At 41.5% G+C, this 26779-nt stretch overlaps 2 protein-coding genes and 1 non-coding gene across 3 annotated transcripts; all 3 read right to left on the reverse strand.

Moving 5' to 3' along the window:
- Positions 1-8122: 8122 nt before the first annotated feature.
- trnaa-ugc (transfer RNA alanine (anticodon UGC)) lies at positions 8123-8194 on the reverse strand. Its single transcript has one exon. It is a non-coding gene; the product is annotated as a tRNA-Ala (tRNA).
- A 3660-nt stretch (positions 8195-11854) lies between these two features.
- aar2 (AAR2 splicing factor) lies at positions 11855-13958 on the reverse strand. The gene is made up of 4 exons (XM_049753662.2): positions 13794-13958; positions 12945-13719; positions 12464-12693; positions 11855-12249 (listed from the first exon to the last, which is right to left on the reverse strand). The coding sequence occupies exons 2-4, from the start codon at positions 13708-13710 to the stop codon at positions 12082-12084; spliced, it is 1164 nt and encodes a 387-aa protein (XP_049609619.1). The 5' UTR covers positions 13711-13719; positions 13794-13958; the 3' UTR covers positions 11855-12081.
- A 2035-nt stretch (positions 13959-15993) lies between these two features.
- Positions 15994-23254, reverse strand: prpf6 (PRP6 pre-mRNA processing factor 6 homolog (S. cerevisiae)). The gene is made up of 21 exons (XM_049753661.2): positions 23031-23254; positions 22195-22357; positions 21996-22114; positions 21845-21923; positions 21576-21752; positions 21341-21469; positions 20987-21081; positions 20743-20899; positions 20417-20579; positions 20222-20340; positions 19924-20142; positions 19549-19671; positions 19346-19467; positions 19132-19270; positions 18653-18772; positions 17903-18079; positions 17709-17842; positions 17522-17613; positions 17327-17441; positions 17121-17247; positions 15994-16743 (listed from the first exon to the last, which is right to left on the reverse strand). Exons 1-21 carry the CDS (start codon positions 23216-23218, stop codon positions 16591-16593), a joined length of 2910 nt encoding a protein of 969 aa, XP_049609618.1. The 5' UTR covers positions 23219-23254; the 3' UTR covers positions 15994-16590.
- Positions 23255-26779: the final 3525 nt, after the last annotated feature.

The following is a 26779-nucleotide window of genomic DNA, read 5'->3' on the forward strand; positions in this document are numbered from 1 at the left end:
AATCAGCCCTTTCTAACCAAGTGGTTGAGGCCAAATGCCACCCCACAGTGAGTCTGGCTCGAGCCAAGGTTTTTCCTCTTAGACGTGTTTTTCCTTTGCTACTTTGGCCAAAAAGTTCTTGCTCACGTAGCGATGCATTGTGTCCTTTTGAATGGATGAGGAGAATAGCGCCAAACTTGGTTCATGTTGAGTTGACTTGTGCTTTCATTAGCCATTCTTGAGATAAAATACAAATGAAATGTCAGTCAAAGCGGCGTGTCCTGCACATCACCCCCTAATGGCTGTTCTTCACTTTCACATGATCTCATCCTGGTCGCTTTCAGGCCACGGTGGGGAGTCTGGAATTCAAGAATCCTAAACGGATTGTCTTTCACTCATGGAAATATTTCCACTTCATTATTTTTTGTACTACTCCTCTCTCGCTCTTTCAGATCCCAAGTATATTTTTAAACGCAGTCATTACAGCACTGCTCTGATATGAACGGCCCAGATGGAGACGTGCCCTGCAGAGGAGCTGTTAGGCTCACTGTCACACAGTTCACTGACTCACAAACAACACATGACCCATGAAGCCATTTCTTTCCACCTGCCAAACTCTTATTGACTCTAAGTGCAACATTATGCATGCGTGTCTTCTCGAATGACTCGCTAATGCATGTTGACAAGTTTGAGTACCCCAAATATGCACGGGGGGCAGCAGAATTGCCATTTTGTTTTGGTGTGGGAACTCATGAAGGTTTTCTTCAAAATCAAGTTGCGGAGGTCATGTGTCTGTGTGGCCTCATGCCAGGAGGGATTCTAAATGAACCCAGCAGGCATTGCCTGGATGCTGGTACAAGTGGGCACAAGATTCTGTGGCGTGCAGACAGAATCGTGTACACGTGAGTAGATAGAGGCAGAGCATTAGAGTAGAAAAGTAAGAGTAGCACACACTGTAAATCATGTGCTTCAAGAGCACATTTGGAACACTAAATGGAAACTATCATTGTTGCATCTGGTTAGCGGAGCATTATGATGAAAGAGTTCTTTATTCCAGTGATTCCCATCCACTGTGCTCACCAAAAGCAACAGGTGTGCCCTGTGAAATGTTCCAATTTCACTTCTTTGGTGTGACGATCATTTTTTTTTTTTTTTATAACTACAAAAAATTTGTTTTGTTTAGTTGTGTTAAGTGAGATTATTCTAATGTAAATGTACATACCTTGGCTCAATAAAGGTTGGGAAACACTGCTCCATTCAACTGCAGCGTGTGGCAGAAAATAACTAACAATGAATCATTTATTTTTAAGAAACCCTGTTTATTTTTGTAAGAGGCAAAACAGTTGAGTAACAGTTCTTTAAATACTACACTCTGTGGATAGCCATTAGCTCCATGGGCATATTAATCTGTGGGAATTTTTTTTTTGATAAGATCTTTAAAATTAGCGAAATTCACATTAACCTTATGGGGCAGCTGGATTGACCAATTTTGCCCATCCTGAAACAAACATGACCAGGCTGTGAACCAATCATCAAGAAGATTGGTCTGGCTTTTATGTGATGAAAGTTTCTCCCAGTTCCTGGAGGTTTGCCCCTAATGGCAGCCCTCAATAAATCCAGGTTTAATCAGGACTGGGTTATACTATATTCAAGAAAGAGGGAATTAACATTACCAAAGAAAACACATTTGGTCAAAACATTAAAGTGTAATATATGTTCTTAAAGTTTACATATTATTTCAAAAAATGCCTAAAAGTCTCTGATCAGTGGTAGTTCCGTGCAGCCCGACATCCTTTTTTCTTTTTATCAAGGTAAAGTAGGGTGGCCTCCGTTTATAAAACTGAATTTAAGCTAAACACATATTACACCAGTGCCATTGAAAAGAGCATTCCCATTTATTATCTAAACTGTCTAAGAACTTAGTTTCATGTCCTGATCGTCCAACAAAAAACAGATGTGAACCTGGCTAACTATTAAATTCCCTGCATTGTTTATTAATCCTACTTGCATCCATGCCAAAATCTCCAGAAATGTTACTTTCCAGTGTTAGAACCAGACAGATGGTATAGTCAATCTATGATTTTTAATGTTCACACTAGACTTTCAAGTTCAGTTTGGCCTTTGCGATGCCACATTTCCTGCTTAGAATACTACACTTTTCACTCTGAGGACACGAGTGTCCCGTCCTTGCTGATGTAAGAGCACATGCCGACCGGGCTGTTACATAAGGTCTGTAACAACATGAAAATGTCATCAACAGAACCACATGATCTTGATATCAAACGACTGGCCGAGCAAATTATAACAAAATATCTGCTCCTCCTCGCCCTTTGCGATCTTAACATGAAGGGCGAGCAGCTGAGAGGACCCATGTGACATACTAAAAGTGTATGCAAGCACGCGATGGGTGCAACTCCAAAAGACTGAAGCTGGAGAAATAAGTAAAATGTTCAAGTTCATTCCACAGACAGAAATTATATTTAAAGTTTAGAATACAGTCCACGGTACCATTAAACACATTACGCTTGCAGGGACTCTCAAAGCTTGTGGTATTTAGTATTAACCCAATAAAGACCAATAAAGATTTGGGGGCAGGATCTCATTACCGACCATCCTTGTCCTTCTGAGGACCATGGTCTCAGATTTGGAGGTGCTGATCCTCAACCCAACTGCTTCAAGATCAATGATACAGTGAAAGCTATGGGGAAAGTCATACAGTGCATTGTCCCTTTGTAATTCTTCTTTCTGATTGCATAAACTTGATTTATTTAGTTTGACTTCACATACTGAATTCTTCTGACTGGATCCAAATGACTAAATGTACCTTGTGTAAGTCAAGTATCATAAACAACTCTTGAAATCTCATGCGGTACTGGAAGTTTCCTTTTGCACTGCCAGATGAAGGGGAGTCCGTGCTTAGTAATGAGCTTGCACACATGCACAAACACACACGCACACACACATACTTGCAAATGCTTATTGTCCTCAATGGTATATTAAAGGCCAAGGTACCAAGAGCTCTGGTCATATCTAAGCACATTCTGCATCAAAATAAAAGAATTTTACTCAGTAGAGTCATTCAAACATATTTAGCAGTGAAGCGTAATGGAAAACAGATGGATTTGCCCCAACTGAACTTAATTGATGCCGGAATAGAAATTATTTTAACCTTCCCAATCAGCACTTAGAGAGGCTTGCAGTCTACGTACTGTACTCTCCTCTCCTCTCGTGGCAGCCCCTTTCCAACTGAGGTGTAATGCACATTATAAATCATGCAGTGGTTATTTTGTTAATTGTACCAAATGAAACCAAATGACCTGGCTGTAACTTAATTGAGCAGACTGTACTTATACAGTGAATTATCAAGCACACTTGGGAACAGCAATCAGAGGCCACTTTAGCCTTGTAGCCCAAAGCCTGTGCAACTTACAAACTTAGAAGTGAATGTATTCACTTTCCCATTCGTTCCCTACGTCTGAACCTGTGTGATAATGTGTGCTTATTGCGTGCGTGCGTGCGTGCGTGTATGTGTGCATGTGTGTGTGGTTCGAAAGGAAGACCATGGACAGCAACAAATAAATGCTTCCAGGTGTTGCTTTGCAGGGGTCTGCCATCCACTTGAATCCACTATTTATGCTGAAGTCAACACACATATGAGAGAGTTGCAATTTACCTGCACTTTAAGGAATAAATTGTCTAAATTGAGGCTTGGTGGGTTTGGGTTTGTGTCAGTGCATTACAAGTCGTTATTAATTGTGAACTAACCTTTCCTGTGTGGATGTCACGTTCTGCTAGTCTCGTGTTGGCTGTGTTTTGCTGTCTTGCCAACACCACACTGGCCATACTTAACAACTTAACAGTGGAACTGCAAGATGGGTTGCAATGAGGACTCTCCTGGCTGCCAGGTCGGCTGCACTCCTTGCCAAGTGGTCACGCCGGAAGCATCGATGACAAATAGATATTGTATTCTGAAGCCACATGTAAGTATTGAAACTTTTAAAGTATCAATCCTTTTGATAACACTAAGGTACAGTACACAGTGTAGTATAATGCGTATGGTATGAACTCATTACATTTTCTATACAGTCCAATTCGTAGCAAAAAAGCAGAAGAACGGTTCCAAGGGCTGAAATGAAAACCGCTGTACTGGCCTAAGCTTCCATCAAGCCGGATGGTCCATGTGGCAATCAAAAAGTCACTCAGCCGAGAAGGGTGAGGTATTTTTTTATCAGAACATCAAAGAGCCTATCATCCTTCAAGTCGGCATCTTTACTCAGCCACTTGGTGCGTCCAACGCCTTATTTGATAAGTTCAAGCTCAAGCAACCGGAATAGATTGTACGCTATCGTTCACACTAATTAGTCTGTCAGAAGGTCAGTCCCTGCTGAGCTTGCCTGAGGTTTACCTCAGTGGGTCAAAGGTCAGCGCGCATGAGGGTTGAAACTCCTCACCCAAATGTCCCCAGCCTTTCCTCTCTGGCCTCCTTTGACTCAACCGGTATTCCCTCTGTGGCAAAAGATGAATCTGTGAATAATGGGGAACGGGAATGTCATCTGGGATTTGGCTTAATACACATAAATCGGCTCCCTGTTGTGGCCTTGTGACCTGTGCATGCGGCCTTGTCAGTGGAGGGGGCAGGTATGTGGGGAATGCAATTGTTGAAGGCGCATTGTAAATGTTTTGCTCGACCTGGAATCTCTTACGACAGGAGGAGTGCAGATGCCCGAGCCTTGATCCCCTTGACGTCTGACCGGATCACCTCCTTTTTTTCAGGCTCCGGCAGACTATAGTATGCATGGAAGACGTGTGGGTAGCACCATGTACGTTCTACGCTCAGTGCCGTTAGTGCCGCTATCACCACCAACTACAACTGTTTTTTACCTGTCTGTCGTTTTTCAAGCCGAGCGTCTAAATAGGGAGCGGGATCTACCTCCACTTATATTAATCTCTCTTCACGGACTCTGGGGCAGGATCAGAACGGCGGGCATGCATGAAAGGGGATGAACAAGGCGGGGAGGGGGTGCAGTCACATGGAGTTATATTCGTTTCAATATCATTACACTCTCAATATGACACCGGAGTGGAGAAGTATTTTATCACTGAAGTGAATTTCCCCTTTGTCACATTCATTTTTTTCTACCATTTTTACATGTTTATCTATTTCAGGAGCGCTATCAAGTCTTTCGGTGAAATATTCCTGCCGTAATACAGTTTGGAATAAAATCAGTGAATTGAGTGTCAATAATTCTATAAAAAAATGTGCAAAGAAAGCATTGGAGCTCGTCTAAGTGGAGTTTTTGACACACCCTCCATCTGGCAGCATAATCCATGACTAATACACACAAACAAATATTACATTTTAATCAAAATTGGAATCCCGCCCTGAATCTTGTCAGGTGGGATGATGGAGCACAAGTTTATTCAAGAGTCACTGACCAAAATGAAGGTTAGAATCAGGGAATTTATTCATTCTATTTAATATATTTTCAAATTTGGAACAAATAAAAAAAAAAGCCTCTTATAAAGACTCTAAAAGAATACAAATAAATAGATATTTTCAAGCAGCGGTCAAATTAAACAACAATACGGTTTCACCTGCTGGACAGGTGTTTGTGAAAAATGACCTTTCAACTCAATTTAGGCCAGCTGTTTAGAACTTATAGGTACGGCTGTTCTCGGCCTGTTGCGTAAAATTTCATGCATTCGATTGCCTTTGAAGCAGAAAAAGGAGAATCCAGTTTTACAAGATTTGCCACACTGTTCACATGGTCAATCCATCACTTATAGGAATAAAAAAAGGGGTTCTGGTAAATGGAGGACCAGTGACCTTGTCCTTGGCCTAAAGCTTTCTTCATGCCTTTTTAATAACATCCATTCACGAGTGGTAGGCTACAATATGAGGCGCTCCAGGCAAAATATCCTCTATACCAGCAAAGCAACAGTAAACGGAGTTTACAATGAGAGTGTGGCAGTTTGTCACTGGAAACTGTCAGGACTGTCACATTAACAGAATTGTTTTCCTTTATTTTACTATAGTACAGATGTTTATGATGATGTTTGGGGGGGTGCTATGGCTCCCATGGCTTTGAGAAGGGTTAGGATAAATACCTCCCCGAGCAGTGATGGTATGGATTTAAAGCCTCATCCAGGAATCTGAAAGACAAACAAAGTGCGGCTCCACGCTGAACAGGATATGAAATATATGCATATGCCCCAACAATCACAGAACACGTGACAGCCCAAACTCTCCATCTGTCCGTGTGTGTGTGTGTGAGAGAGAGAGAGAGAGAGAGAGAGAGAGAGAGAGAGAGAGAGAGAGAGAGAGAGAGAGAGAGAGAGAGAGAGAGAGAGAGAGAGAGAGAGAGAGAGAGAGAGAGAGAGAGAATTCTCTAATCCAAGTCAGGAATCATGTAAAAATACTGCATGTTCTTTGTATTTATCACTTCCAAATATTATGTCTCATACAGGTTTAACAAAAAGACAAAATTATTAAAGGAAAATTTAACTTTTGTACTGTATTCCAGCTGCAGATGTAAAAAGCTAACATTTTGTCTATAATTAATTTGGTAACTTCATTATCTTCCATGTTCTATTAATAACTAAATTATTGTTTTATTGTATTATTATCTGTCACAGTTTCTTTCCTGGTTTTAATGTCATAGTTTCTGGTTCACGCGTTTGTGTGCTCGCCCCTCCCCTCCTGTGTGCCCATGATTAGTGTGATCATTCTCACCCTGCCTCTTGTTACCTGTCATGTATTTAAGTCCTGTCTGCGTGTCACTTCCGGTCGGGTCATTGGTGTCTTCGTGTTTGATGTCGGTCTTGTTTCTTGTGGTTACTGTCTTTGCCAGTTGTGTTCAGTTATTCTCATCCCTATTCGAGCTTCTTGTAGTTTGTCTTTTGAGTTCGTTCAATGAACCCTGTTCCAAGCTGCATTTGGTCGCTTAGCTCCGTTCACTCCGTGACACACAGCCAAATGAGTGTACTTAGTGAGATTTCATTTTTGATGTGATCTACCTGTCTATCTACCTATCTATCTACCTATCTACCTATCTATCTACCTACCTACCCATCTACCTATCTACCTACCTACCTACCTACCTACCTACCTACCTGTCTACCTACCTACCTATCTACCTACCTACCTACGTATCTACCTACGTATCTACCTACGTATCTACCTATCTACCTACCTATCTACCTACCTACCTATCTACCTACCTATCTACCTACCTATCTACCTACCTACCTATCTACTTACCTTTCTACCTACCTACCTACCTATCTACCTACTAACCTATCTACCTACTTATCTACTTACCTATCTACCTACCTACCTACCTACCTACCTACTTATCTACCTATCTACCTACCGTACTCACATTTGACTGGCATAATTTAGCTACATGAAAACTTTAGCCAGCAAATTAGTCAGATATTCCTAAATTGATTTACGGCATCTGCTCTCGCTTATTTTGCATCAAACTATTTACCGTGCGCATTTTAGGATTGTGTCTATTCCCAGTGGTTGGAAAAAAAGAAAAATGGCTTCCTGTGAGCCAAACACTTGGCCACCTGGTTTGAGTAAGACTGGCCACAACTTCTACCACACAGTCACATGTACAAAAACATGTCCGATTAGGTCGTTTTGCCTGCAGTGATGAAGCAGAAATAGCTCGAGCCAGGATTTTGGCCCACAGGTCCAAACAAAAATGTTAATTTAAAGATTTGTACTTCATAATAAACACACCTTGATGAGAATGAATGTTCTTTTGAGATCTGCTCTTGATTATAAATGAACTCCAGAAAGCTAGGGTGCATTCAGCCCATTTGGGAGTGGAAGCAGGATGGAGAAGAGAAGGAAGGTTAAAATCTGAATTTCCTGCTGTTACTTTGGATGACTGTCCCGTAACTCAGCATGAGTCAGGACAAGGAGAAGAGGATGCGGAATAAGACAAGAAAAATTTATGAGGGGGTAAAAGTATACAAAGAAGACAGGAAGAGATAGATTTATTTGTCCAACGTGAGACTAGCTTGCTGGCTTGCTTGGTTTTTCTGTGACTGTCTAAATGCTGAATATTCAGTTGGCATGCATGGTTAACTCATCAAACAAGTAATCTATTCAGAATGAGCTACCAAAACATGGAGATGCTGGGGAATGATCCCAGGACCTCATGCATGCACAGCATGCGCTCTACCACTGAGCTACATCCCCATCTTCTGATGGCCGAGCGGTTGTTTCCCGGCCACCATGAGATAGATGATTCTATGCATGGGTAACTCAACATCAGTCAGATGATCTATTCAGATTGAGCTAACAAAACATGGAGATGCTGGGGATCGATCCCAAGATGTGAACAAAAGATGTATACATTGTACTTTAACATGTGGCGACAGAAGAACAGGGTGTCACCTCAACTGATTGAAGCAGAACAAGAAAACAGAGGCAGGGTGAAAAACAATGAGCAGAAGTGTTGTGTGGTTGCCCGGTATTCAAATCCTGTCTGCTATGACAAGGTCTGCCAGAGTTCACGCTCGGTTTAGGGTGTCATTGCCAAAGACAACAGTCGGTGAAAAGGGAAGTTAGCAATCAGTCATGTGATGGGCAGGTGTAGGGGGAGCAACATCTATCTAATGGAATCTGTGGCCCAGGAGAAATGAGGGACAGGAAAGGATGTGCGTCTCGTCTAAACCCAACTTGATTAAAATAGGACTTGCTTGATGTTAAGTTAAGCTCTCATGGAACCTCTTTACCTCTTGAGTGAAGACAAATTTATGACACCCTTGAAACATAGCATTGGATGTTATCACTGTCTTTGTGTGCCACTGAAAGGCTTTCACTCAGTCAATGAGTCCACAGGGGAAATGCACTTGCAAGCTCGCTTGTTCATGATCACAATGGCAGACGCATCCATAGTGTACCGCTTCGGTTTCAGCTCCTGACGCTAATCACTTGAGCAGATCATTCAAACAGAACCGGACTGTTCACACACTATGGTGCGTATGACATTTTCCAGGAAAGATTTTTCACTTTATCCACCTTTGTTTTTAGCAACCTGCCCTAGTTCATATGCCTAGATACCAAACTTCCAAATTTGGCCAAGCCCAAACTGCGCTTGCATGTCCTGGGAGGGGGCAAAAAAAACCCAACAACAACGAGTCCATGTGTCTATCTCGAATTGTGTGTCAGATGTGATGCTTGACTGGGACTGCAGCAGGAGGACATAAAGATGAAGCACAAGCTAGCCATCAACTCCCTCGACTTACCGTATTTTCCGGACTATAAGTCGCTCCGGAGTATAAGTCGCACCAGCCATAAAATGCCCCAAAAAGTGAAAAAAACATATATAAGTCGCTCCGGAGTATAAGTCGCACTTTGGGGGGCAATTTATTCGACAAAATCCCACACCAAAAACAGTCATGAACGAGCAACAACAGGCTAAACAATAGCAACAACAGGCTAAACGATAGGTATGCTAACGTGACAAATACAAACAAAGAGCTGAGAACGGGCCTGACGTAACATATAGAGTGATTAAGGACAACTATTACATGAATAACATGTTTATAAAACCATCGGTGTCACTCCAATTCATTAAATAGCAACAACAGGCTAAACGATAGGTATGCTAACGTGACAAACACAAACAAAGAGCTGAGAATGGGCCAAATAATAATAAATAATAATAATAAATATAAGGAGCAAAAATAGAGCAAGTGTACATACAGCAGACAGTGGACTTGGATATGGTGCTTTAAAGTGTTAATTGCTTTATTTGATGTTTTCTCTATTTTTTATGTTTTGAATATGTTCAAGATAAAGATATAAAAGCATGTGAAGTGATCAACTATACTAAAAATAACATGGGAAGTGGTCAACTATACTTGTAAGTAAGTGGACTTAATGCTCAAGTAAAAATTTGTGAAATAAAACATATATAAGTCGCTCCTGAGTATAAGTCGCCCCCCCACCCAAACTATGAAAAAAAGCGCGACTTATAGTCCGGAAATTACGGTAATTCACAAAGGTGATTAAAGGGCAGCAAGTGGACAGAGAGGAGAAACTCCTTAAATTACTTCTCACATATTTTATTCATTTATTTCATTTCAGTAAACCAAAGGCTAGATGATGCTTAATCCCAATTTTAATTGATGTGTTTAATATAAAAATCTAAAACTCTTCTTTGGTAGAAATTATCCCACTTTTAGGAAGCATTTAATGACACTATAAAAATAAAAGTTTAGAGTAGAAGTTGCAATGAAAGTTGTTACATTCTTTTTACAGTTACAAAGCAGTTACATGGAAAGTTCAAATAGAGTACCAATAAACATGTAAAATCATACTGTGAATATATAAAAAGTCTACACACCCCTGGTTCAAGTACCATGTTTTTGCAATCTAGAAAATAAATTGAGACCAAGATCAATCATTTCACAACTTTTTCCACCAATTTTTTACCTTTAATGTGTGACACTAAATGGGAGGAAGATAAAGAAACATTTTCAAGAGGGAGTAAAAATAAACAACTGAGATAATGTAGTTGCACAAGTGTGCACACCCTTTTATAACTTTGGATGTATAAGACTTCAAACACATTCAAACTCATGTGGCGTCAGCATACACCTGCAACCTTTTGAGGTGCCACTTATTAACCCCAAGTTAAGATTCCACATTTTCTGTCTTTTCTGTGTTCCATGATATAGTATGTAATACCTTAGAAGGTCTTTAGCTACCTTGACCTTAATAATGAGATCCCTATGACATTATGGAAGCTCTCTACGGACCCAGAGTTGTGCTGTAAGATGTGACTACAAAAGCCAACTAAAACAGCTGGGGTCAATCAGGATTTTGAACAGGGGTGTGTAGACTTTTTATATCCACTATATGTAATAGATATGCTACTTCAAAGATGTGTGCAGCATGTGGTGTGATTGCTTGATTTCAGCCATTTTGTGTTGAGAGGACAAGATGGTGGTGTGCAGCATGTGATCGTTTACAATCAACAAAGCCTAAAAGGGTATCTCCATGCATGAGTAATCAAAAAGCATCAGTTGATGAATAATTGATTGACATTACACACCCATGGTGAAACACCTCGCGTGTTCAGTCACATATAATGAACATTAAACTGCTGAGTCAAGAAGTCAAAAGCATTGTTGGTGGAAAAGAGTTTGCGAGCAAAAGCAGGCTTCTTCAAGAGGTTTTTTTTTTCTCATCGTTACAAAGCCTAAAATCATAATCAAACATTGGACTGTACCAATAATTTGCATCTATATGTCTATATTGGGAATCTAAGATACATTTCACATAATTTGGATAGGTAAATAATTCACAAAATAAGCTGGAAAAATAAATCAAGTCTAAATAAGAAATCCATTTTATTTTTACAAATATAACAATTATTTTCCATTTCTGCGGAACATTTGCAATACCACCATGGACTACGAGAGGGCCACCGGTTGTCAATCGCTGCAGGAGATCTTAGCAATTTCTTCTATATCGAGTTTACTCAAAATTTACAGAAGAGGGCAGGCAGTCAGTCTGCAGAGCACTGACAGCAAAAAATTAGAGTTAAAAAACAATTTGTTCTTGAAAGTCCAATTCTGCCATCTGGTGCCAGAAGCTGTTACGACAACCTCTTCACAAAAATTCCATAACCGTTTTTGAAGAGTGTAACAGGAAGAATATTTATTTTTTTTGCAAATCAAAAACCAAACTCCTTTTTTCCCCACCCGCATTATTTCTGTTTACATCTACAGAAGTATCACCGTCACATTAAATTGCTGCATCACTGATCATAGGGAGATGTCCTTTCATAAATTGTCCATAAATTACCATTACTTAGAGTAGAAGTTCACACATTAAAGGAAAAGATTGATTTAGTCATGTATTTTATTTTTCTTCCCAGATTTACAGAAAAAGGCTTTGGAAGAATACCTACTTTTTAAAAATTTCAAACACATACGTATATAGACAAGAAGTTGCAAACAAGTATGAACTTCACAATGTACAGGCTTGCACCATGTGTAACACCAACTTGGTGAGGGACACCTATCTGACATGGAAGCTCAAGCTTGACTGATCTTTTAGTACACGCGAAGTCAGCCCACAGTAAAACCCTCGGGAAGATCCACCACCACGGGCGAATACTCGTCCAAGTCTGCGTCGAAATCCCAGGAAAACTTCTTAGTCAGGTGGGCTTTAAACTTCTCCGCTCTTTTGCGGAGCGCTACGTCCACTCCGGGTCCGCTGGCCATCTGGAAAAAGTCCTACCAGGAAAAAAAATTAATAAATAATAAGTTGACTGGATAGGAAAAAAACAAGTTGAGTTTGGTTAACTCATGTATTGTATTATTATCATTATTATTATTATTTTGTGTGTCGGGGGTGGGGGAGCCCCAGCGCGTCAGTGAGTTTCACAGTATTCAACGTGCTTGCGTGAAATAAAACCATTTGTTGGGTTTTGCCCCATGAAGCTGGTACCTGCAGAGTGGAGGTGAGGAAGTTGTCCTGAGAAACAATGTCCACAAAGAAGTCAGGAGGGATTTCTCCTAGCTGGTGGTAGAGCACGGCAATGAGCCCCAGGTAGAGCTCCTTGTGCTTCTGCATGGCCGTCTCAGCTCGACACAGAAGGGTCAGAAGGCGCTTCCAGTGCTCGAATCCCTCGTACACGTTTCCCATCAAGAAGCACACAAAGGCAAACTGCAGCTCACCTAGGAAAGGAGTTTTGTGGTCGGGTCATAAAGTTCAACAAAGTCCTCCCATCCACCGCACATTTTCTAAACTGCTTGTCGGACTCTTGAGTAACATTACTCCGTGTGTAAAAAGAATCATAGTACATCTTCAAAGCATAGATAAACAAACCGGTAAGAATATTGCTTTATCCGGTCAGCCCGACCAATGTTACATTTAGTCAACAAAGACTAACAAATTGTGTGTCGTAATGAGCAAGGAAAACACTTACCAAGCAGGTCGAGAGGCCTCTCTTGGTGGTTCTCATTGAGCACAGTCTCCAGGGCGTAAGTGAGGTCCAGGCTGCACTGTGTTATCTGGGCAGGTGTGGCCCCCGCTGGGTAAGCCTTCTCTGGGATGACAGAGAAGCGTAGTTGTGTCCCCTCCCTCTGCTTCATCTTGGGAAGCCTGTCCAGTCCCTCCCTCATGGTTTGGCAGGCCATGTCGTTCCTCGGCTGCTCAGCCCGGTCCTTTGTGTGTCGGAACTCTGTCTCGGGAATAACGTCGCTGAAGGCACATACTCGTCCAGAGAGCGGCTGCAAGTTTTTGGCCACCTCCTCACTCAGTCGGTCTGTGAGGGACACCCACTTCCTCATCAACTCATAAGGATAAGGCCCAAGGTATGGGTCCAGATCCTGCAAATTTGCTCGGACTCTGCTCACTTCCTCCTCATTCTGGGTGGCAGAGAAGTCAAAATCCTCTTCTTTGGGGTTCCAGTTAGCCAATAGGAGGTCTCTTGGTTTCAGACTGAGAAACAAGCCGGTCTTTGGGCCCACTTCTCCTCCACAGCTTGGTGGGTTGACAGAGCAGTAGCTGATAAAGTGCAGCCCTGGGGGGATCATCTTAATACCCTGGAAGCGTGGACCAACCTTCCAACTTTTGCAGTCAATGCCAAATTCTGTGCCCTGAGGGACTCCAAGCAGGACCAGGGTGGCCCCCTCCTCAAACAACCTCCGAGCAACATCAGGATCCATGTCTACACTGCTACTACGAGCCATTTCTGGAATCTAAATTCGGCAAAAATTTGACGGGGGGAAAATGTCATCCCTATTTTCTACCATTTGCATACGTTCATACTTACGTTTTTTTGCAGAATTTCTTCAGTGTTCGGCACAGTTGACACGCTACGATACGATTTTGTGGCAAGACGTTATTCACAGCAATAATATTTTTAATAGATCGTTCGTGATCGATTAACTAGATCGTGTGATGTTGTGACGCTTATGTGATGTTTCGATTACGGAAAAAACAGTGCACGGGCATGTCCTGGTGTAATTTGAGCCCGGAAAGGAACAAATGTTTTTGCGAAGAGGTTCCTACCAACATAAACTAAAAAAAAAGTACCCATTACGATTGTATTGAATAACTTTTTTTATTGCTGAAATTGCTGTTATGAACCAGTACCGACAGTTTTACAGTTTCAAAGACATTGCATTTTCAAAAAACAAAAATTAACAGGAATGGTTGGTCACAAATACGTCACAAAAAGAAACAGCTTAGAAAATTGACACATATTTATAACAAAACAATGTTCACAATAATATATGAAGCCAAGATATTTTTGACGATGCTTACAGTCAACGTATTGTACATCCATTCTTTCACAAATCTAGATGATACCCAGTGTAGGGAAGAAAATAAAAGTCAGTTTGACAATCGCCATCAGTGACACAGCTTTATATGCTTTGCAGAGAGACACTCAGAAGTTTCTGCCAACAATTTATTAGTGCTTTGATAGCTTTAATTAACCTGATCTTATTTCTCTTCTTTCCTTGAATTTTCTTGACCTCTGTACAAGAAACAGTCTTACCCTGGAACAATGAAAGAAAGCTGTTATTATTTGAAAAAAAAAAAAAGTGACCTTCCATTCAACCTTGACAGTTATTTTCAAGTTTACAACCAAAAAGGATGTCTGACCCTTAATTGTCCCCTTGTTTGGTTATTTGCTAATTAGTGATTGATAATTATGAAAATAAAATAAACTATTACAGTTAACAATCCTAGTACTTGGCATCTCACCAGGGAATTTGGACTGCAGTTAAGAACAATGAGTCTCTCCATGTTGTCAAGAGGCCGATCCAGGTCCGAGGGGCGATTGCCACCTCGCTGACAGCGCATCCGCTGAGTCATTACAAAGATGGAGCGCAGGATGTGATGAGTCTGCTATTTTTGATGACAGTACAAAAAATCAATAATAATTATTACTCATTGCCATGTCCGTAGTGATGGAGTACAACTCATACCTTTCCGGGACAGGGGTCCCTTGCTTTGGGCGTATAATTTGAATCTGTCAAATTCTACAAACAAAGCATGACAAACATTTGGACTGATAACCCATTGTGTCACAATGAGACCACTGAGCCCGATTACCAGATTTTGTAGCTCCACAAAGATGACCTCGCTGTACGAGCCCAGTATTTCTTGATAGTTGCATCTACGTTTTCCACAAGAGGTGACCAATAAGAGAAGTGCCAAGACACTGCTGAGTACCTTTCCAGTTTGACACTTTGAGATACAAAGAGGGCAAAATAGAAAAATGCCATTCAATTTCAGATTTGGCCTTTTAGGCATAGACAATTTTAACCCAATAAAAAAAAATATTTGTGGAGTACCACAAATAAGCACCAGGAATACTATAGGCTGCATCCTTAAAATGCTGGGTTAAAAGCAACCCAATTTGACCCTACATCCTGGGTTGTTTTGCACAAATCAACTCAATTTTTTTGTATAGAACAACTCAGCAATTGGTTTTATTTTTGCAAAACAACACAAAGTTGGGTCAAATTGAGTATCAAGCTAATTTATATTGTCATCAGCCAATAAGATTTTACTTTATACAACTGCGTAGGAAAGTCGATGACATAGCATATTGGGAAAGTGCAGTAATTAACCTTGTCAGAATGTTTATTGTGATAACAGTTAAACTTCCATAGTTACCGAATAACTAAAAGCACACTCACCATTTATATCATCTTCAATCGGCAGATCGACAGACGAGCAAACTGCCACCTGAAGAGTCAGGATTAACCTGGATCAAGTTCTATGCAAACCTCATCTGGCAGCACAAAAACTTCCAAAAAAGAATGCAGTGACGCGTACATTCATTATCCAATGTCACCTCGGCTCTATTTTCATTCCCAGTCGTGGAAGGCTTCCTCTTGGCTTGATTTAATCAAGGTCGCGCCAAGTCAAAGAAAATAATAACCACTTTTGCTCACGCGGTATGTGAAGCAAATTGTGTGCTCACTTCTGACAAACGCACAAGAATAGCAGCAAGGGGAGGTGGTGCAACAATTTATTGTTGGCCAATAAAGTATTGCGAATCCATGTCTAACAAACTACAAAAACAAGACTACAACCGGACAAGGAATGCAATAAAAACAAAATAATGGAGAGTGAGTAACTCCTGAGTTCCACCTAAGCACTAAGGTGACATCAAGAGACACATTTCTGTCTCTCTCACGCTGTTTTTCTTTTCCTCTTCTACACAAGGATCGCCGGACTGCTGGATGCTCACTGCTGTAGAAAGGGGTTGCTAGTTTACAACACAAGCAACAATGTCTCATTACGCTGTTTTCATATCTTATTGAATAGACAATTTGGAACACTTGCAATAATATTTGGGATTCAGCTGCACACATGGATTGAGATTTAATCACCATTATGTCATCATCGAGCAGTCACGGTCTTAAAAAAAAAAAAATGTCAAACAGCAACTTGTATTTTCAATTTGTTATGAAAGCCTTATTTCACAGGTGATCACAAAGCCAGAGGTACTCAATTTACATTGCGTCTGCTGCAAAAGGACAAAAACAAAAGCAAAAAAGCTGAGCTGTGTAATTTGATTTGCTTCATGTATTGAGTCCAGCTCCTCAGTCTCAGAATGTGTTTTTGATCTTGCTTGCAACTTGTGCAAGAATCTCTGTTGTCTTCTTCTGCCAGTTCAGAACATGTTTAGACTCAGCGCACCACAACTCTCCGTGACGTGGCTCAGCATTCTCACAGCGCTTGCGCACTTCTTCCTGCTGCTCCTATTGGATGACAGTGAGTATTAGAACTAAGGCCCGATTGTTGTGGACTTTAATGGCCAAAGTTTTGGCAATAACTGATGAATCAGAATATTAACTTTTATAAGAACATATAATACATCTATTATTATCTGTGACATTTGCATTGTGAAAGTCCCAAATAAAAATGTGAGCTGTGACACTCACAATGGGACACCCAGGGGGACTTTGATCTCAATTTCAGTCGACAAAGGCGGCAGGGCCGTATAAAATGTCACTCGCCATCCAATTCTTATTCCACAAACATATTAATTTAAAGAATATGTTTTATGACACAGAACATTGCAAAGAACATTTTTTTAATAAAGCGCCCCTCTATATCAGGGAAAAGGGGATCTTACTTCTGTTCCATGCTGCAGCTCAAACTTGTAGAAGAGAGCCCAAGCATCTCCCAGGTCAGGCTCTATCTTGACTGTGCGGAGGAACCACTCTCTGGCTTTGGTGATCTTCCGCTCACTCCAGAACAACCTAAGGTGACACATTTGCATTGCAACACTGGAACTTACAAGGATTCTTGAACAGAATACATTGAAGGATGCAGTCATACTTGGCTACGGCGAGCAACACATGTGGATCGTGTTCACATTTCTTCAAAGCATCCACACTCTTGGTCTTCCTCTGTGGCCTGGCTTCCAAAAAGACGGCCTCGGCCCACAGGATGCCTGGAAAAAAGACGAATTTGAATTAAATGATTACAGTGAATTAAGTGAATGGTTTCATCCCGCATTGGTTATACTCTCACCTGAATTAGGACATTCTTGCAGAGCTTTGGCCATCAGTGTGTTTGCAATGTTCTTCAGTCCTGAACGGAATTCTAATCGGACCGATTCCAACCTGGTTAGTGGGGGACACGGGCAACAAGTCTGGTGAGCGAGGATTTTGTGTGTACAAGTTCCTCCCTCTGTTTTCTGTGGTGTGCCTTTCCTCACCACAACTCGGGACTCTGTGGGTTCTTGAGTCGCGCCTTCTCCAGGATGGCTCTGGCTCTGGTCAGCTGTCCCACTCGTTCTTCCAGACGCGATGTCAGAAGCCACAGGGCCACTGAGTTGGGACACTTTTTCAACTGTGTGGAAAATATGGGATGTTAGCTGCTTAGAGGTCAACATTTGAGTAAGTAGCTCACCCCTTGGTTGTAGGCCTCTCTGGCTTTATCCATGTTGTCACATTGTTCTTCAATTTGGCCCCTCATCATCCAGAGTTTGGGAAAGTCCTCATAGTGTTTCAGGGCCTCGGTGCACAGCTCCTGAGCAGCTTCAATGTTGCCTAACACCCACTCCAACTTCACCGACTTCATAAAAACCTTTCGAGACAACACCCGTTTCTGTTAATATGGCTGCAGTGAACTGAAATGACCCTTTGTGAGTGTGTGTGCGGCGGCTCAAGTGCCTTATTAATGTCATATCATGACAGCTTTTCAGATGGAGCGGTCAGCAAAGTCAAAAGAAAATCAAGACTCATGGGATGTTATCTGTCAGCAAACAAAATTCTCAGATCACCCAAGAGAGAAAGTGATAAAGTGCACTGCTGTCAGCATCCGTCAGCATGAGCTGAGGTTTCAGAATCGAGCAGGCCCCAACTTGATGCACGAAACACATTATGTTATCAACAGGATTTCTATAAAGTTAAGAAGGACACCTGACACTGCAACTATTTGCAATGCAAAGATGGATCTGAAGGCAACGAAAAGATTCCAAACATGCTGGTTTTATGGTGTTACTTTGTATACTTTGCAAACAAACTAAAGAGTCGTGCACACAGAGGAGTTGAACAGATTCTGAACTCGAACACTGAACAGTGGGGGATCGACAGTGTAGCTGCAGGTCGAAGGATTTGGAGATGGCTCAAGAGGGGAAACTGGGAAGGAAGAACTCACTCTCGCTGTGGGCGCGCTGCTGCGAGCTTTGGCTAGCAGCCGACGAGCTCTCTCGTACTCGTTATTTTCAGACTCCAGCTTGACAGCAGCCAGCCAGATCTCTTCACTGTTTGGGTTAGCCTGTGGGAGAGTGTGAAGCAGTGTAAATACAACGCTCAACATAAATGAGGACACCCCAACAGCATGACATTGCAATCAGGATCTATATTTTCTACGGCAGTCAACAAAAATACTCCTCATGAAAATGACATTTATCTCACACATACAAAAATATGTCAGTTAACGTTGCAAAAATGACTACACTCCAATCAAAATCTAAAATCCAGAATCTAATCTAAACAGTGAAAAACTTATGAAGGAATTCATAAAGATTTTAAAAAATGGGGTTTACTCATTTGTTAAGCACAGTCGCTGAAACATTAAATATACAGCTTTCTTCAGACTGGAGACTACTTAGTTTTGAGAAGATCCTTGATTACCTGAAAGGCCAGAGCGAGGATACTTCTGGCGGCGGGCACGTCCTCAGCTAGCCACTTGGATTTGGCTCCCATAAGCCAGAGTACCTCCGCCTTTGGACAGTGAGCCACGGCTTTCTGGAGGAGTGTCTCCAAAGACTCCCTGACAGGTACGTGCAAAATAGGAACCAGATGATTGAATACATAAGATTGCCCTCGAAGGGAGCCTATTCTTTACCTGGTTCCGTGGTTCTTCTCAAAGTAGGCCGCTCGAAGCCACACACTTTTCTTACTGGGGAACACCTGCAGGGCATGAGCATAGATGGCCCTGGCACACTCCAATGCTCCATGCGCTACACACTGAAACACAAAAACATTAGTATTCAAGGACCCTCGCAGATATCAGATCTTTTTTTTTTTATGACAATTACATATACGCACACTATCAGAGTCCTCCATCCAGGTGTGCTTGCGGTCTTCCTCATCGATGCCTATCCCAATGACTGCTCTGATTACAGCCTGGCAGGTGGCCACGCTGCCTGCTTTGTCGCACTCCTCTGCGTCCTGCCAGCAAAGAAGGGCATCGACAGTACATTCATCTCTTGGTCTTTTCACCGCCATCTGTTGTACAATTATGACGCACTACGTAGCATGAACACCCGGAGCAACTGATTAATTTTAAATGCAAAGACTTAAATTGACTGTTAGACTGCCACCTGGCCGGAAAATGAGCTTGACTGCCGCAGCATCACCGCTCAACAAAAAGTTAGCAAGGCTGCCCTAAACGAGAATATTGGGGTATAAACTCAAACACACCTGTATCCACTGCTCTCTGTTGATCTCCACCCCGTTGGCACGCAGTGAGGTGATGGCTCTCTCAATGATCTTTTCCACCATCTGCGTGTTGCCATTGGCCTCCTCCAACTTTGCAGCGGTGATCCAAATGTGGCGGTCGGTGGGGATGTTCTCACGGGCCTTGTTCAAGACGCGTCGGGCGTTCTCGTACGTCTCAAGGCGAGCCAAAGCCAGCCACAGCTAAAGACCACGGACGGAAAGAGTAAAAAGCTCTGATGGGATTTTTCACATTAGGGAGTCAAGAGGCATCAACAAGTACCTCCACACTTGTTGGGCAACACTCCACTGCTCGGCTCAGCATAATTCTGGCATCTTCTGGCTCCTCCAGCTCGACGGCTGTCTTCCAAAGACGGACTGACTTGGACACATTCTCTAGGGCTGCGTGAATACCAGGAGCCGCTTAAAAACCACACACACAACAAAATGAAGGTGGTACATTAAACCTGAGCCTTACCCTTCCTAAGGACTCTTTTCTTGGCTCTGACGTCTGTTTCTAGCTCCGCAGCTCTGATGTAGATTCGGACCGACTGCGGCATGTGGCGGACAGCTTGAGCTACAACAGCTTTTGCCGTGTCACCAGGCTGGAGCCTGGCTGCCTCCAGCCACACGTCCTCGCTCTGATGGACACAGACAACAACCAATAGATGGATAATGAAACACGTATCCTTTACCCAGTAGAAGTGAGTGTCAAGGTTCTTGCTTTTGACAACACGCACACGTACACAAAGAAACACATACACTTGCATGTGTGCGCTCAGGTCAGTCTCTTTCCTTCTTTACCTTGGGACACATCTCTGTGCCTTTCATGATTAGGTTCCGGGCTACCTGCAGTTTCCCAGTTACTTCTTCCAGCCTGGCTGAGGCAATCCATGCAGGCGGGTGATGAGGGTTTGTCTCCCTCACGGATTTCAATAGCAGACGAGCCTTTTTAATGTCACTGGACAACACAGAGCATGAGGAAATCAGCAAATACATTGTGGGCAAATAAAGCACATAAACCTTGGGAGTGGCACTGCGCCTATACCTGATGTCTCCTCCGTGTGTGGGGATCATGGAGTTGAGGTCGGTCAGGTAACCTTTCGGATCCACCACGGTCTGACCGCTGACTGAGTCAGACACCTGGTGAAAAAAATAGGCAGACACTTGACAAACAAAATCATGAACTCAACTTCTAATTGAAAGGTGAGGTGCTGGCCTGATTACACGGTTGGCAATACTTTCTCATGCAACATCAAATGTTGTCAAGTATTGGTGTCAGGCAGAATGATGTCCTTGCACCATTTTTCCACAACCCAATAAGCATCTTTCCCAAAATAACTTCTGATGAATATTGGAATCGGCCTCAAAAGATCCCGAAGAGTTGGGCCCAAATGCTAACCTGACTGAGTCTCATATCCATGAGTGTGTTCCTGGCCTGACCAATTTTCCTCATGTCAAGGTCTCCCGTCCCTGGCGTCATCAGCCCTGGCGTCATGCTTCCTGGGTATGGCGTGTTCAGACCACCAAGCTAGTGGAGAGAAAAGACAACAACAGTTGAGTGTTCCTACTTAGCAAGGCTGAACACATAAACCAGAACCATATTTTTTCATTCACATCATTACATGTCTACCGACCCCCTTCAAAGGATCCACACTGGTGTGGTTTTCTCCTGTCTGAAGGTGCTTGGAAAAAAAGCTGTCCGGAACAGGAGTGAGTTTCTCAAAGCGTGGGTTTCTCTGGCGCTTATTCCTGGCATCTCCCACTTCAGGAATGCTAAGCCACTCCTCCTCTGAGACCTCTGCCAGTTTCCTCTGTATGGAAAAGAAGAGAAATGAGAGGTTGGGGAATCTGAGGATAAAAGCAGCACGTTTGAGAAGATTGGTGGAGTCGTTCCATACTGTACCTTGAGATCTGAAAACTGCTGCTGAATTTTGGGTCGCTCCATACGGTATTTCTCAATCTCCTCCTTTTCTCTCAGCTCCCTTAAAACACAAAAGAAAGCTATTCATCAAAAATCGACTCAGAAGTCATAAAAGATGTGCTTTTCAATCAACCTTCTTTCTTTGCGTCTTTCATCCATCCTTTTATCCAAAGCCGAATATATGGCATCTGCTTCTTCATCGTCCTTCTCGTAAGGACCGCTGGAGAACAGGCTCCCCGCATATCCGTTAAACTGGAAAAATTTAGAGTTGCATATTTTCAAGTAAATAAAGAATAAGAGGAGTAGCTCATCTCAAAATGTATACAACGCACCTCATCATAATTAGTGTCATTCAGATCTTCATCATCCTCTTCCTGGTTCTTCTTCATTTGGTCCCCAACCGTTCTCTTTCCTGGGGGTGCATGTCGGTCATCTACTGGATCATTGGCATCACGAGCTGGACCAATGTCAGAACGGGTCGTGAAACCAGTAGCCCTGAAGAATACAATCAAGAAGTGGGTACACGTGTAGCCATCGCAGAAGGTCAGAAAGGGTCACTGAATGAGTCACAGTCTTGATCATTTTCCGCAATGTGTCAATCTGTGTACACATTTTTTTGTACACAGTACTGGCCAGGACCCTTAATGCTAATTTCATGAACTGTATCACATACAAAATGCACTTTGTATAGTGTTCTACACCTTACAATGCACTTTAACAACTTAGGATGTGTCAATTTGTTTATTTTCTATGTATACTGGTTGTAAAATAGAACCATACTACATTAGCTGACTGCCGTCTGTTTGTTTTGTTTTGTAAAACTTTGCACGTGACTTTTTATTTTCACTTTAACCTAATAATTTTCATACGTTGAGTGTTTCTGTGTTCAGCAAGAATGTCAATGAAAAGAAAGATGAAAAAGTTTTATAACTTTGTCACTCATTTTAAATATCAAAAAACAAAAGGGTATATTAATACTGGTGTCGTGTAAATCAATTGAAATTTTATAAGCACACCTGAATCAGGCTCATCTTCATATTAGCCTTGATTTTATTATATTACAGAGTAATCATAAGTTACTATGCACCATGTTCATTAGGAGGAAGAATTAAACTAGTTAAATTCACGGACAGGTATAGTTAGCAAAAAGGCTAAAACGTTAGCTTACCCTCTGCCCAAACCGGGAACGTAGCCTAGTGGGGCAGGCATCCCCAGGAAGGGTTTCTTCTTTTTCCCCATTAGCGGGGAGGCGAGAGGAACAACCGGTGCGCCACCGGTTGCTCCCGCTGCTCCGGTTGCTGCTGCGTTTGTTTTAGGGGCATTTTTAGAAGGCGGTTTAGCCACACTGGCGGACATCTTTTCAACACACACGACGAAGATGCACGATACCGGAAAAACAATACGGACACATCCGCCTATTAAAATTGACAACGTTTGATTTGGAACAGCGCTCCTACTGGAAAGGAGGGTTCACGTTGTCAAATTATCATAGTTTAGCAGACGCACATTTTTTTATAAATACAAAGTGTGCCTTTGTGTAGGTATTGTTTAGATAATATTTAATTTGCAATAACAGGAATGAGGACAGTACTTATAATAACTGGACCACGTTTGTGTTCCATTTGGTTGTCATACAGCCAATAGCCACAGAAAGGCGCTATAGCCGTAATCCAATTGCTTATAGCTACTTGGTTCTTTTAATTATAGTGTGTTATTTTGGTGGTACTTTGCATATTATGTTTTACACGCACATGCACACACACACACACACACACACACACACACACACACACACACACACACACTTACAGGATTTAACAAGGTTGAAAAAAACAAAACGACAAAACTAAATATCATGCAACACTTTATTTACTAAATAGTATTTACATTTTCAAATAATTCAAAAGGATCACCTCCACAATATTCCAGTCTTATCACTGGTAAGGTATTTTTAGAACAAGAGCCAAACACATGGTCTTTGGGCTACTTGGTGCCCTTGGTCAACATGTTGGTGACCCCTGATATGACATCTCCAAAATCTTTAAGAAAGTCTTCCCACAACTGTGAAAGCCGCGATACTATAGCTGCAAAGTTGAGAACATTGTAGCATTTCTCAGCATTTGTCATTTCTAATGGTGAAGCTGTCCTTGTCCAATTAGTCAGCATGTCTCAAACTCAAGGCCTGGGGGGTAGCTCCGGCCAGTGATATCAATTTATGTGGCCTATGAAGGTAAATAATGTGTCAACTTCATGCTTCTTACCATTTATCATCGCTTTTAACAACATCAAATTGAGACAAGACAAGGTTTTTTTATTGATTGACTCCCCCCTATTCAAGCGTCAAATTGAAAAATAGTTCAACAAACCATTCACTGGCTTCTGATTTCAAAACTAGTAATTTTTTGTGTAAATGTGATAATGTAGGTCGATCGTACATTCATGTGGGTTCACAATCATAACGACCCTCTGATGGAAACCATAGCAACGATGTGGCTCCCGACAAAAACCAAGTGTGACATCCTCGAATTAGTGTAATCAATACAGAATGTTTCATTCATCACAAAACAAACAATTTAGTTGCATAATCCAGTATGCCCTTGATGACATTATTTAAAGACGTTGTATTATGGCATTGTGTGGTAAATTAGCTTGGCCTATTTTATGCTCACCATATTGAAGAGACTGTTCAAAATTGAAACAGTAGATTACAGTAATTGTAATTAACAGGACGACTCAGAATGTTATCCCTCGAGGAAAACTGGCTCAAAGATACCGCATCAACTTGTTTCAATGATGTTTCACTTCACCCATTCACGCCTTGGCATGAGCCTTCACATTTTTCTTCATTTAAACAGCCGGGAGCATAGACATTATCATGCTCATGGGAAAAGGTGCTTTGATGAAAATGTACTGCCTGACAAAACACTGGCGAAGACTAATTTAAAAACCAAGTACATCTCATTTTATCCAGCTTTCATGATGTTCCTGTTACTTTTATGTGATGAGTGTCTTATAACATTATGCGCTGCTTGAATTAACATCACTGGCCTGCATAATTGGTGAGAGAAAGTAGTAATGGAACAGTAAAAAATTGTCGAGCCGTCTAACCGCATACAGAATGGTCTACTGTTCTATTTTACATAGTTTAAGTATTCATCTGCTCGACCTAGCATGTCCAAATATCTTTCCTACAACCTTCACCAACACAGACATCCGAAGAAGTCGTTGCCTTCAGACCATACTTGAACACAGAGTTCCATCTAGAGGAGTCAGAAAATACAACAACAGGTTAATGAAATAAATGTAAAGCTATTTTTTCCCATAACCTCTTTCTGGTTAGGTTGCATTTAATATTTTACTCATATTGTAAGGCATCAGGTCGACAAGAGACACAGGTTTGGTGAGATTATGAGACAACAAAGTTATTGACACACACTCGCACACACACAAAGAAACACTAATGCATCATTCATACAGTCTGAGTGGCATTGGCAAGTTAATTTTAGCTCATTAAAAACCAGTGATGGTAGGTAGGACACTGACATTATCGTTTTTCCGCTATTACACACACAGGCAAAGCTCAAATGGCATCTGTTGGATTTAGGCACAAAGTGATATCTACATGGAATAATATCCGGACAGGATGAATGATTTGTTGAGCTCTGATTAGCAACTGTGTTATAACAAAGAAAAGTGTCCTTGTAAAAGGTCAACTCTAAACTGCTTCTTTTTTTTTTTAAAGTAACAACCCTACGGTACAGCCCAAATAGAGTCTCTTTTTTGTGTTTTTGCCACAGATGCTCAAATGGAATTATTGATCCACTAAACTGAGCCTGACAGCAAACTTTTCACACTGATGATGAGAGCTAGAAACTGAGGCTGCGCAAAGGCGACAAAGGCTGATTGCGTGTTTGGAATAGTAATGTGTTGCATTGTAGACCACTCAAATTGGGTATGATTCATTAGGCTAATTGCTATGTAAAGCATCAGAACCCCTTCTCTCTTTATTCTAGCAAGGGCACCTTCAGTAAACACCATAGAAATCCTCTTGAATATACAACATACATAATTTAAATCGATAGGGATGCTTATGAAATATCATAGTGTGTATTACATTATTTTGCAATTGCTTTCACATAGCGTGGGAAAAGAAAGGATGAGTACATTTGATACATTTATTCATATTAGGTATAATATACACGTGTTCAAAACAATGTCTGGTAAACATTTCAAATATGTCACCTAATAACGCTACGAGCTTGCATGAGCCTGAGCCTGAGGAGAGTTGACTTGTTTTTGTGATGCTGGGCAGATAAATTAGATTATTGACCCAGGCTGTTATTCAAACACACGTGAGCAGTTAGCATTCGTTTCTTCAGAGAGGAGACGAGTCGATGCATGCAGTTAATGACTGCTAAACTCAAGTAGATGAAAGTGGAAGAGGTGCTAAAAGAGATTAGTGGGATTGAAAAGCAAATAGGAAGGCAATGACAGACATAAATTTGGAATTTGGCTATTCTGCTAGAAACGGAATTTAAAGACCCTGCAATGAATTCAGGTTTTTTCTACTAAATACATTTTACATAAGTGAGGATGATTGCTGAGAAGTGTGTAATACTGATTTGTGAAGGTCTGGGGTTCAAACAGTTTTTGAAGTATTTCAATTTTACTGATTTTTATTTTTACTAAAATGGTGCCTAATGACATATTTTGGTTCAGGTATGAGTTGAAATTACAGCCCGACTGTAATTTTAGTGTCCGTGGTGGTGGGAATATTTTCGTTCTGTCAAAGCCAGTGAAGTTGATTATTTTGTTCTAAATCCATACTGACTGTCAAATAGTAATCTATATCTTTCAATAAATAGATCTAATCTATGAATTATTTTTTTCTAAAATTTTAGGAAATTGATGTCACTG

The sequence above is a fragment of the Syngnathus scovelli genome, chromosome 2 (assembly GCF_024217435.2).
Source record: "Syngnathus scovelli strain Florida chromosome 2, RoL_Ssco_1.2, whole genome shotgun sequence".
In the NCBI taxonomy this organism is placed as follows: domain Eukaryota; kingdom Metazoa; phylum Chordata; class Actinopteri; order Syngnathiformes; family Syngnathidae; genus Syngnathus; species Syngnathus scovelli.